The sequence below is a fragment of the Myotis daubentonii genome, chromosome 10 (genome assembly GCF_963259705.1).
Source record: "Myotis daubentonii chromosome 10, mMyoDau2.1, whole genome shotgun sequence".
In the NCBI taxonomy this organism is placed as follows: domain Eukaryota; kingdom Metazoa; phylum Chordata; class Mammalia; order Chiroptera; family Vespertilionidae; genus Myotis; species Myotis daubentonii.
This window is the reverse complement of record NC_081849.1, coordinates 77,813,046-77,826,234: the sequence shown is the minus strand read 5'-3', so window position 1 is coordinate 77,826,234 and position 13,189 is coordinate 77,813,046. Positions and strand designations below refer to the sequence as shown.

The following is a 13,189-nucleotide window of genomic DNA, read 5'->3' as shown; positions in this document are numbered from 1 at the left end:
ATCTTTCAGACGCGTACACTCTATAAGATAGGGTATCTTTTTAGATATAATGGATGCATTATATTGATCATGCTTTTTATGATTATTGCTTACCTAATAGTTCATCTTCTGGTATGTAGATACAGATATAAGTATGTATTCTTATAAGCATGCATGAATATATTTCAAGTCAAGTAAACAAATCCATAATTGCGATATTGGTCATGAAATACAATGCCAGCCACTCTGTAATCTGAGTAACATTCAGCTCTATGCGTCCATGTAATTTCTGTGACTGTAGCTGTAGGCTTGATCACTAGCCCCCATAGAAAATGAAATTAACATGAAATAATTTATAGACCTTCATACTCAGAAGCAGAGCCCAGGCCAGGAATCTTCTTCTCCAGGCCATCATCCCTCAGCCCTTTTCAGTGTATGGGTAAGCTCTCATGGAAAGTCTAACAGGGCTTCACCACTCTGGGGACCAGAAAGGTTCTGGATATTCTGAGCCCCGACCATCCCCACAGAATTGTAATGCTACTCAAAGGACAGTATTTTAATGATACCTAACACGGAAGAATCTGTAGGCAATTTTTTTTCTGCCTAAGTGTAAAAAGCACATTTTCAAGGGGGTAGAGTGATATTAGAGCTGAGAACTAGGACATCCATAAGATATTTTTTCACACGAGCTCTCCCAAAAGGTATATAACATTCTTCTGATTAAATGATGGGTATCTTTTATGCCTCCCTCTGTCATCATCATGATCATCAATGTCATCATCAAATCGCTATTCAGAACCTACTGTGATACTACCATACTTCTTCCTACTCAAAGAATATATGTTTCCAAGATTATAAATGCAGGTTGTATGTTCTTCACTCTCCCTGATCACTCTCCAAAGCATTGATGTCTTAAAGATAGATTCTTTAGACCCTGGACAATGTTCAAATGGCCTTTATTAAACCTCTGTATCATTTAGAGGTATTTGGATACCTCAAAGCTTTGTGGAAGTGCTTTTAAAGAATTAAAAATATAGTGAGCAACCACAAAAGACTGTTGGGCTTGGGCATAATCACTTTCCTAACCATCTGTCATCTCCTTCTCGTGGCATTTGGCAGAAACCATATGTGTGTAAAATCCCAGGCTGCACTAAGCGCTACACAGACCCCAGCTCTCTCCGGAAACACGTGAAGACCGTGCACGGCCCAGAGGCTCATGTCACCAAGAAGCAGCGTGGGGACATCCATCCGCGGCCCCCACCACCGCGGGATTCCGGCAGCCATTCCCAGTCCAGGTCACCTGGCCGGCAGACTCAGGGAGCCCTTGGTGAGCAGAAGGACCTCAGCAACACTACCTCAAAGCGGGAGGAATGCCTCCAAGTGAAAACGGTCAAGGCGGAGAAGCCCATGGTACGTCATTCACTTTCCTTCCGATTGTCCCAAAGCCATCTGAGGTCACTTACCGGAGCTGGAGAGAGCTCTGAGAGCTCAAAGCCGCTCCACCAAGAATAACTCAGCTCAAAAAAAGAGTTTCTCGGTTTCCTCAATGGTTTTTAAAGTAGACCTGCAGCCGTACCACCTTATGGCAGACAGACAGACATGACTGTCTACATTTTCAATGTAATGTAGAAAATCATTCATTGGGTCTTTCTGTTAACAGGTGTTCTGTCTTCTTTGCCCTGGCGACTCCAAGTTAAATAAGCCATTGTCTCTATTCTTCTGGGGTTTATAATCCAGTGGGATATGCAGGCCAGAGAAACAAATACAACTCCGTGTGATGGGGCTTTAGCACACATCTGTGTAAGAACATCTGAGAGGGGAGCTTGCCACCAGTGCAGCTCGAGGACGTGATGGGGGAGGCAGAGGAAGAGGTGCTGCCAAGTTCAATACTCAGACAGGGAAAGGAGCAGACCCATCCTGGCATAGCCAGGCACCAGCCGTGGGACCTCAGGGCAGTGCGCAGTAGGCATGAGGATAAATGGGATTATGTTTTTCTGCTGAGTTTTTAGAACGACAGCTTTAGTGCCCTTCTGGAGACAGGTTTGGTAGACTGGAGACCATTTCACAGAGGCGTCTGAACCAAGGAGGTGCAGAGCAAAGGAGGGGTTGAAAGGCCTCCAGCAAACACCTTTATGGTTTAGTGATGAATGGGCTATATGGATTATGCTACTGTTACAGCTTCTTTCTAACGTCATTTTGCTTTATATAGTATGTGCCTTAATAAAACAGTTAAGGGTTCTCACAAAGACAACAAGAACAATGGAAAGGGCAGCTGTCAGAGGAGAGGCAGTACATTGGCATTTGACCACGTGTTTAATGGAGTCGGCTCTGCGAATGTGCTGGATTGTAGTCTGTCCCTGTGGACGCAGAGGAAAGGTGCCAGATAGAAGTCACATGCTTAGACTTCCAGACACGTGGAAATGACCCACAGGCAACTCTACTCAGCTCAAGGAAGCATCTTCTTAACATTAGAAAAGTGCAGCAATCGGATAGACACCTATGAATTCCTGAGTGATGTCACTGTGCAGCAGTATGTATGGGCAGGAAATGATGCACAGACAATTCCAGAATTAATGGAGCAGAACTCAATGACTTCTGCTGGATTGGAATGACTTAGTGAGTTTGTCTTTGAAGGCTTGCGAGTCTTAATGACAGTAACTGTGGTCACACATAATGCAGATAATGCAGGTTTATCATCATTTCCCAGTGGGTAGCTATACATTGCTTTTAAAAATCACCTTAGTAAAAAGTTTACATCTGTATTATGACTGATCACTGTACTTTAACCGGGCCATAAACTGTGTTTTATATACTTTTTCTTGGGAGCACATATCAACTTCCTAAAATAAAGTCCACCTGTGTACTAATTGTGCAGAACATTCCACAGTTTATCCTCAAGTGTTCAATGACACAAGGAATGTGAATTTGTGGTTTCTTAGATGATGTCGTCGAAAGACAACGATGTGTATTGTTAGGACATCCTAAGAACCCAGAGTCTCTTGTACCTTTAATGCGTATTTCTGGCTCAAGAAAACTCATCATCTCCTCTCCAAACACCCATTATTTAAAAATAAAATAGGTAGGAATAAAATTTCACAGAAATTTGGTCAAGTGACATCTGAGGTATTACAAGATATAAAATATTTTATAAAGTAACTAAATCTTAGAAACACTGGACGAGAAGAGATCACAGAGGCTGAGACGAGGCCCCGTGTTTTACAGGTGAGAAAACTGAGGCTCCTCACTGTCAGTGAATCCATCAGTTCCCACAGGAGACCGTTATATGTGTATATGTGCACACACTTAGGGAATCGGTAGATATCTTCATAGACATTTACTAATGCGCGTGAGATTTGCATTTCCAATATTCTTTCTGTAAAAGCCTGTCTTTGACTTGACCATCATGCTAAAAATTAAATTCTTTCTTCTTTTTTCCTATCAAACCAACATCCCTTCTGTGTAATGCTCCTAAATGTCTTGTTCTTACTTCCTAAGGACAGTGGGTAATAAGGTGAGGGAATTTCGGCTTCTCTGCTCTTTTTTGTTCTGTCTTCACTCTAACGTTTAATTTTTATTCATTTCCTTTTCCTTGAGTGTTTGTGCTTTGTTATTCCTTTGATAGAGAACATCACTCAGCTATGTTTCAAACCTAGAAGCACTGTGTTTTGAACATTTAGCTTGTGGACATGTGGAGTTAGATGGTGAAATTCATTGTTTCATTTGTCTAGGTTTTCATAATAAGTCACACTGGGGCCGACCAAGCAGATGTTCTCAAAGACTATTTAATTACCATATCGAGGAGTGTTAAATCCAGACCAGACATGCACCACCTTCTTTGAAGAAGATCTGGATACATTTTTTTTTTTTTGCCAGCAATTTAATCTGTATTTAACTGTTTGAGCCTCTTTAATCAGTTTTCTAATTATATGTGCACTCATGCCTTCTTTCGTGCCCTGTGGAAGCGTGTGTCTGCGTGTGCTTGGGTGCACTTACACAGTTTTGTGTACACACACACACTCTGACCTGCCAATCCAGAGAAAAAGGCACCCAAAGCCCGGGCTGCTCCGAGAACCTTAGAGCAGGAGCAGGTGGTCGGGCACGCCAAGGCTGCGGAAGCAAAAACGCAAGCCAGTCTGACTCGTGACCAGATTTGTGTTTCGCACTTGGATCTGCTTGGTTGCCCAGCACACTTAGTGGGTCGTGTGGCGCTCACTTGATACGTGTTCGTCTGCTCGGGTGTGTGTACTGTGGTGGCGGGAAGTGCACCCTGTGTCCTAAGCCCCCTCCTGACAGCACTGAGCATTCCACCTGGGACGACCGTGGTCTGTAGCTGAGTGCGAGCAGTGTAGGTCTCTCTCCCCAGAGATCTTTTGTCCTTTGGGAACGTGTAGAAGGAAGGGGAGAGATTACAAATTGCTTGGGAAACCCTCCCTGAATAGCTCGGAGGGGCTCTAAATGGGGAGGAGATAGTGTGTGCTATGGAGTATGTCTTCCAGGTATATATTAGCCCAGGTATATAGGAACCCAAGCACTGACACCAACTAGGATAATTATCGCTAATGCTCTCTGAGCCAATCAGTTCCTATTACCCAGGCTTTTTTCTTTTTACACACTTAGTGTGCTCTCAGGGCTTCACACTTAATTCTCACAACAATCTCTAAGATAAATAACATGTCCTTATGTTATAGACTAGAGGCCCAATGCATGAAATTCGTGCAAGAGTAGGCCTTTCTTCCCCCGGCTGCTGGCACTGGCTTCCCTCCGGCACCCGGGACCTGGGCTTCCCTCGCAGCCCGGCTTCATCCGGAAGGTTGTCCGAAGGACGTTCGGTCTAATTAGTATATTACACTTTTATTATTATAGACTAGAGGCCCAGTGCACGAATTCGTGCACAGGTGGAGTCCCTCGGCCTGGCTGGCAATTGGGGGGGAGGGACCGTGGGAGGTTTGCTGGCGCAGGAGGTTGGCTGTGGGAGCACAGTGACCACCAGGGGGCAGCTCCTGTGTTGAGCATCTGCCCCTGGTGTTCAGTGTGCATCATAGCGACCAGTCAACCAGTTGTTCGTCGACTGGTTGTAATGGTCACTGAGGCTTTTATATATATAGATAAGGAAGCTGGGGTTTAGGATGGCTAAGTCATTTGCCCAAAGAATAAAGTCATGGAAGTGGGACTGGAACCCAGGAGGTGTGTTTGCAGAGTTGGCGTTTGGACAGGGTTCCATGGTTGTTGTCATGTCAGTCACCCCACTCCTAGCCCTCCCTGCCATCTGTTGCTCCCCTCCGCATCTCCACTGGGTGGTTCATCAGCCATTGTGGGTGACGAAGGCTACCCCCATTTGCCAGAACATAGTTCTCCTTCAACCCATTGACCGTACTGCACGCCTTGATCTGCATCATCTCTCATTATTGGCTCCCTTTCCCTTTTCCTTTTCCGGTAACATTTCTTTCCTTTTCTCTTGACCCCGACAGACATCTCAGCCAAGCCCTGGTGGTCAGTCTTCATGCAGCAGCCAACAGTCCCCCGTCAGCAACTATTCCAACAGTGGGCTCGACCTTCCTCTGAGCGAAGGCGGTGGTGTGGGAGACCTCGGTGCCATCGACGAAACCCCAATCATGGACTCGACCATTTCCACTGCAACCACAGCCCTCGCTCTGCAAGCCAGGAGAAACCCAGCAGGGACCAAATGGATGGAGCACGTCAAACTAGAAAGGCTCAAACAAGTGAATGGAATGCTTCCGCGACTGAACCCCATCCTCCCCCCCAAAGCCCCTGCGGTCTCTCCTCTCATAGGAAACGGTAAGTTCCGTGTCAGACCGTGTTTCTGCTCAGGGTTTTCGGTTCTTTTAAATGCAGTCACAATAGTGTGAGAGGAACCGGGCCCTGGGTTTTATGCTTGCTAACTTTTCCACCACACTTAAAATTATGCTGCAATCATACATATTAATGTATGGAGAGCCCATATTTTATTTTATTTAAATATATTTTATGGATTTTTTTTTACAGAGAGGAAGGGAGAGGGATAGAGAGTTAGAAACATCGATGAGAGAGAAACATCGATCAGCTGCCTCCTGCACATCCCCTGCTGGGGATGTGCCTGCAACCAAGGTACATGCCCTTGACCGGCATCGAACCTGGGACCCTTCAGTCCGCAGGCCGAGGCTCTATCCACTGAGCCAAACCAGTTGGGGCAAGAGTCCATATTTTAAAGGGATAATGCTGAAACAAAAAGTAAGCCTGTGCGTGACTCATACTCTGATGTTGACTTGGTAACGGTTAGACCAGGTGAAGAAATCCCCGCAGCGGGGGCACCTGTGGTCAGTGCCTGTCCCTTGTTTCTGAAAGTGGGAGGTTAGCAGCCACCTTCCTGATGTTTGTCCAGTTCAGGGAAAGGCAGGCAACCATTTGCACTGTCGGCCCAGGTCAGCTTTTGCGTCTGAGATAGCACTGGGTGCCTGGAGCAGCCCCCTAAGGTGAAGGCTGTGTGTTTCGGTTTCATAGGATGTCACAGGGAGCCCTGAGTGTGGACGTGAAGTCCCGTAGTGCCTTTGGCCTATGGACGTGCCTGTACTCAGTGCTGTGTGTATATACCTGAGCTTTGCATTCGGTCCTTGCATTAGGCCTGTGAGGACTGCAACTGATCCAGGCAGTCCTTACTGTTCTGTCTAACAGAGGGTCCCAGAACGTGCCCGTGAGCTTGTAAATAAAGTTTTATTGGCCTCCAGCCACACCCACTCCTTCTGGTGCCTGTGGCTCTGGGGGCTGCACGACAGAGGTGGGTGGCTGTGACAGAGGCTGCCTGGAGTGGGGAGCTGACGGCGGTTACCGCGTGGCCGTTCCCCCTCTGCTGAGGCCTGGATCAAGTCGTCCTGACATGAATCCCCCTCTCCCACACGTTCTCTGCAGGCACCCAGCCCGGTAACAGCTGCAGTGTGGGCGGGCCCGTGACCCTCCTCCCGAACAGAAGCGACCTCCCCGGGGTGGACGTCACCGTGCTGAACATGCTCACCAGGAGGGACAGCAGCGCCAGCACCATCAGCTCGGCCTACCTGAGCAGCCGCCGCTCCTCGGGCATCTCCCCCTGCTTCTCCAGCCGGAGGTCCAGCGAGGCGTCCCAGGCCGAGGGCCGGCCCCAGAACGTGAGCGTGGCCGACTCCTACGACCCCATCTCCACCGACGCCTCCCGCCGGTCCAGCGAGGCCAGCCAGTGCGACGGGCTGCCCAGCCTGCTCAGCCTCACGCCGGCCCAGCAGTACCGCCTGAAAGCCAAGTACGCGGCCGCCACCGGCGGGCCCCCGCCCACGCCGCTGCCCAACATGGAAAGGATGAGCCTGAAGACCAGGATGGCCCTGCTCGGGGACGGCAGGGAGTCCGCGGGGACCCTGCCGCCCGTCCACCCTCCCCGGAGGTGCAGCGACGGGGGAGCCCACAGTTATGGGCGGCGGCCCCTGCTGCCCCCGGACGCGCTGGGCCACGGCGTGAGGAGAGCCAGCGACCCGGTGAGGACGGTCTCGGAGGGCCTCTCCCTGCCCAGGGTGCAGCGTTTCAGCAGCCTCAACAGCTTCAACCCTCCGGCCTTGCCCCCAGCCCTGGAAAAGCGTAGCTTAGTGCTGCAGAACTACACGCGGCCGGAGGGCGCTCCGGCCCGCCACTTCCGCACGTCCCCCTGTCCTCCGAGCATCGCCGAGAACGTCACCCTGGAGGCCCTGACCATGGACACCGACGTGGGCCTGAACGATGAGGACTTCCTGCCCGACGACGTGGTGCAGTATCTAAATGCCCAGAACCAAGCTGGCTACGAGCAGCACTTCCAGAGCGCCCTCTCTGATGACAGCAAAGCGCCGCCGGGGCCCAGCCTGGGGAGCGGGCATGGCGACTTCGAGCAGCCCGGGCTGCCCGCCGGCCACGCCGGCCAGCAGTACCGCGAGCTGGAGCAGCCCTGCCCCGAGGCCAGCAAGGCCGACCTGCCCATTCAGTGGAACGAGGTCAGCTCCGGCAGCGCGGACCTGTCCTCCTCCAGGCTCAAGTGTGGCCAGCGGGCCGCCGCGCAGCCAGCGCGGGCCTTCGGGCTGTACACCAACATAAGCGCCCACCCCCAGAACGCCCTGGGGAGCGGGGCCGGCCCAGCGGGCGTCTACCAGAGCCTCGGGGAGCACTGCAGCGCCTATGGTGGGCCCGACCACCTGGCGGTCCACTGTGGCGGGACCGGCACCAACAGAACTGTCTTCCACGAACAGCCCTATAAGGTCCAGCAGTACGGGAACTGCCTCAACAGGCAGCCTGGTGCCCCCGGCTTGCTGGACCCCGGGGCCAGCGGTGCTGGGATGCAAGCAGCCAAGCTGAGAGGCACCAGCCTGCAGGGGAACGGGAGCCAGCCAGAGTTTAGCCTGTCCGCGATGCCCAGCGAGTCGGCGGGCAGCACGGTGAATGGCGTGCCAACCCGATACCCGGTGGGACAGGGGTACTTGGCCCATCCGATGCTCAGCGACAGCATGCACCACCAGGGGGCAGGCCGCCCCGGGCAGCCGACGCTGGGGCCGGTTAGCGCTACCTCACATACCAATGTCTATCAAGGGCCAGAGAGCAGCCTGCCAGGGCCTCCCAGCCTCGGGGGCCCGCCGCCCAGCGTGGCGGCCGTCAGGGACTACCCGCCGTGCGCAGGCTACGGAGGCGGCCGGCGCCAGGCTGTGCCCAGAGGCAGCCTCGCTTTGCAGCCGGGACAGCCCAGCGACACCAGTCAGACCTGCAGGGTCAACGGCATCAAGATGGAGACACAAGGGCAGCCCCATCAACTCTGCTCCAACATGCAGAGTTACTCTGGTCAGTTCTATGACCAAACCCTTGGCTTCAGTCAGCAAGACCTGAAAACTGGCTCGTTCTGTCTCTCGGAAGCCAGCTGCCTGCTCCAGGGGGCTGGCCCGGAGCACTCGGAGCTCCTGTCCCCAGGCGCCAACCAGGTGACCAGCACCGTCGACAGCCTCGACAGCCACGACCTGGAAGGGGTGCAGATCGATTTTGACGCCATCATAGATGACGGGGACCACGCCAGCTTGATGTCAGGAGCCCTGAGCCCCAGCATCATTCAGAACCTTTCCCATAGCTCCTCCCGCCTCACGACGCCGCGAACGTCCGTGCCGTTGCCAGCGCTGTCTGTGAGCACCACCAACATGGCCATCGGGGACATGAGTTCTTTGCTGACCTCCCTCGCGGAAGAAAGCAAATTCCTTGCAGTGATGCAATAGGCTCTGGGGGAAAAGGACGGCCAACAACTTCAGGAGTTTAAACGGTTACATTGAGTCAGTTTTTTGCTGGTTTTTTGTTTTTTTGTTTTTTAGTTCTGTATGTATTTTAGCAATCTCATCTCACATCTTGGGATGTGTTTCAAGTATATTCCTTTTATGGAAAAGGACTCTGAAAAACCCTAAAGTATTCTAGGGAGAAACTGTCTTCCATTTCAGTTTGAATCAGTATTGTTACACTCGAAACATCCCCCTTTTTAAAAAAAAAACAAAAACAACAAAAAAAAAAGCCCTGTAAGTCTGCCTCCTTTATTAGTAAACCGGTATAAATGTGTGATGTGCATGTTCTTCCTCCTTTTCGAAGAGAGGTCAGACGAAAGGGTGTGACATGTTCCTCTGTGACTCACAGGAAACAGGAGTGGGTAAGCCTTTGACCAAAGGCTTGATGCCACCTTTTAAACTTTTTCCATATGCCCAGTGTTTGTTTTGTTTCTTGTTTGTTTGTTTTCTAAATTCCCACATTGGGCACGAGAATGGATAGTGAGTTTAAGAATCTTTTGTGGGTGAATTGTCGCATAGATCACAGATTTTTTGACAGGCCCCCCCCCACCCCCACCCCTAATTCAGTTCAGGGCACACTTTTGACAGTTGCCACAAGTGGAAATGTGGGGCTCTTGAGCGTCAGTCATTTGCTCACAGTTTGGGTTTAACATTCTCCCTGTCCATCGTGTGCTTTGGGGGGCAGGTCTGTCCGGTCAGTTCTCAGTTATCCACGTTGCCTCTTTCTCTGCGAGCTCTCAGTGCCCTGCAGCATCCCAGGAGGGGCAGGAGAGCCCGGGGATGCACGCAGACACGCTGCTGCTTTCCTCTGTTCTGGCGAGAGGCTAGGTGGGTTGTAGTTGAAGCTGTTGTGTAGAATTAATTAGTTTGGGGAATATTTGTAGGTTTGCCGTATTTGTTGATTAGTTCCATCTCTTTACCCTTATCCTAGATAACTGAGAATGGATTATGTGTAGTGCTAAGTACAATCCCACAGCTGGCTGTCACTAACATAGGGAAGGACTGCTTCTATTCTAAGCACCCTCTTTTCAGGGATTTATAAAATTTAGTTGTAACAGGAAAAGCTCACGTACAAGGATAATTGGAATAAATTCCTTCGCCCATTTTTGGTATTTGAGAGACGAGGCGGGATGTGTAGTAGCTGTATGGATGCCTTTTTAAACCTTGTCTGTTAAATGCAGCGTCCATTTAAGAAATTAAATGTTCTATGCAGTTCACCCTTCCTGTGGGCTCAGTCTGTCCTTTTGTTTTGGATTAGACGATTAGAAGAGTGTAGCTACTTCCCATGTGCCGTGGATACACATAAAGAACATGCTGTGTGTGCACAGGGCACATGGATGATCCGGCATTTTACTTTTAAAAATACGTCAACTATTAAAACTTGAACAACAAATTCAAGTACAGACTGTCTGCCATCTTCTTCCCATTGATCCTGGAGTTGGACTTAATCCAAAGTGACCCATGGTTCCATTGTGTGGCTTTTCCCCTTTATTCCTGCCGTTTAAATTAGCTTCGGAAAGGCAGCATCAGATCCAGTAACATGTTAGATAACGGAAAGAGAGGACCAGCCCATTTTTCTCATGTTTACGTTCTCTGGTTTGGACCAAGAACCTCAGCATGGAGGTAAATGAGACAACTGGGTTTGCCTTCACCTGGCTGTCCCCGAGCTCAGCAGAGGGATGCCGGGATTTCTCCTCCACATCCCGCCACCCTCCCATGTGCAGCGTCTTCTTTCAAATCAAAGGGTGCATCCGCGTTGGAACAGAGCCCAGAAGCAAAAAACGGCTGCTAGTCTGAGCTCAGTACAGTCGCGTCTCCCCCTTTTCAACGGGAAAAGCGAGGCCTTTTCTGCCTTCATCGGATAGGTCACAAATCAGTGATCCATTCCCAGCGTCTCCTTTCTCCAGGAACCTCAAAACCCCCAGGTCCTGGCCTTACCTTCCATGCTCTTGTGGTTTGGCCCGATCTCTGTTCTCCTCCGCCTGAGTTCTTTCCTCGGGAGTTCCCGGATGGGACCCAGTCCCTCAGCTCCCCTAACTTCCCTGTCCTCTTGGCCCCACGAGGAAGGACGGGCAGCGACTGGGAGACACAGAGCTGTCACCTTGTGCCTCTGCTTTTTCTTCTGGCTCCCGGTGATTCTCCGGGTTGCCTGGTTCCTTTACGTTTTCTTTGCAATCGTGTTTTCCTTGCTCCTGCCTCTCGAGGGGCAGGAGACTCCCTCCAGGGCAGCAGGTGGCTCCTCTCCATCCCGAAATCTCAGAGCGATGGATCTGTTGTGACCGTCAGTGGCAGGAAGGTCTCCTGGCGCCATTGAGGAGTGTCCTGTCGGGATGTGCATCTCTGTAGACCTGGCACCTCCGGTGGCGGGAGGCACCCCCAAACCTCCAGCCTTCTCTCCGCCGTGTCACTGTTGTCACATCCTCCTTGACGCTGCAGGCTCCTGCATGGCATTCCTGTCTCACATCTTTGTGAAACGTGTTTTTACGTGTCAAACCATCTTTGTTTTGTTTTCTAAAGAGCGAATTAGAGACTAGTCCAGTGTGCCCCTGCTCCTCACACGTGGGCTCTGCCTCCCGAGCCTCCGAGTTTTGATTCTTGCGATGTATGTGCCTTATTTTGTGTTCATCGTGTCGATGCAAGGGACCATTTGGTGTTGCCCAGTCAGAGTGCAAGGCTGCATGCGCCCCAGCCGGCAGAGAGCACAGGACTGTAGCGGAGCCTGAGCTGTCTTGTAACCTGGTTTCCCGTGTTGTTTTGAACCGATAGGAGGATGTTCTCTTCGGACAAGTTGCTGTTGTGTATCCTGCAAACGTGTAAGATAAAGTACAAGTTCATTTTTTTCACCTTTTTTAGATTTTTAAAAAAATAAAATGTGTACTCCTTTTTTAAAAGAAAGACGTGTAAATACATTTAAGTATTGTAGGCATAGTGTCCGGACGTGGCCGGCCCCAGGCCTCCCTGGCATCTGCCTGCCTCCAGAGCGATGCCCCGCGCCCACCTCCAGCCCCGAGGGCAGCCGCCACAGATGGACTCGACTTTTGCTTTCAGAACCACTTAGTCCTTTTGTAACAAAGAGAAAGAACAATGTTTCTTACAATGTCAATAAACTCTTTGTACTGAAAATTTTAGTGTGTTGCTTATTTAATTCATAGATGAATGGAAAGCATGCTTTCCTTGGAAAAATCCAGAGCCTGTATTTGGAACAGACCCCCACACCCAGCAAACCGGGTGCCCTGGTGCTCAGAGACACAGATCCCTCATCGCTAAGGTGGAGGAGATGCTGACATTCCTGCTAGCGGGAGGGCGGGTGTGTGCCTGTGGACACACGGCTTGTAACCAGGACCATTTTTTCTTAATGTTATGCTTTGCCAAATTCTATGCGGAAGGACCTAAATAGGATTCAAAGGCCAACAGCTTAACTTGTCCCTTTTTTATACATTATCCTCTCATTTCAAAGGGTCCACGGTAGGACACACACCAACAGAAAATCTGACACGGCAGAAGGCCACTTTTATGTGGCTTTTAATAACTGACTGCAGATGAAGGTAAACAACTTTGCCTCATTTACCTTTTATTTTATTTTCAATATTCTCCAGATTTCTGTAGCAGACTCCAAGCGGGTCCCCTTCCTCTGTCTGAATAGCAGCAGGCGACCTTGGAGCCAGCAACCAAGGGCACTGGTGGTATCTCAGGGCTACAAGGATGGGTGGGGCCTCATGCACTCACCTGCACAGATGACCCGCGTGGCCCAGGGAACTGGTGTGGGATGCAAGTCCCTGTCCTCTCCCTGCCATAGGGATGTTTCACATTTTAATCGCAAGGGAGAACTTTCCCCCATAAACCCCAGATTCTTTGCTATATTAATTAGATCCCTCACATAAGGTGTCCAAATGAATTCAGAAAGAAAAAAAAAT

The 13,189-nt window shown here is 50.4% G+C and overlaps 1 protein-coding gene across 5 annotated transcripts in view; it reads left to right on the top strand.

The window, feature by feature from the left end:
- Positions 1-12,382, top strand: part of GLI3 (GLI family zinc finger 3) — a 274,791-nt gene extending 262,409 nt beyond the window's left edge. For all 5 annotated transcript variants that reach the window (XM_059655751.1, XM_059655750.1, XM_059655749.1 and 2 more), the window contains 3 exons: positions 1,099-1,389; positions 5,448-5,775; positions 6,883-12,382. In XM_059655751.1, coding sequence (XP_059511734.1) covers positions 1,099-1,389; positions 5,448-5,775; positions 6,883-9,218 — 2,955 coding nt within the window. In that variant the 3' untranslated portion in view covers positions 9,219-12,382. The remainder of the gene's footprint in view (positions 1-1,098; positions 1,390-5,447; positions 5,776-6,882) is intronic.
- The last annotated feature ends 807 nt before the right edge of the window (positions 12,383-13,189 follow it).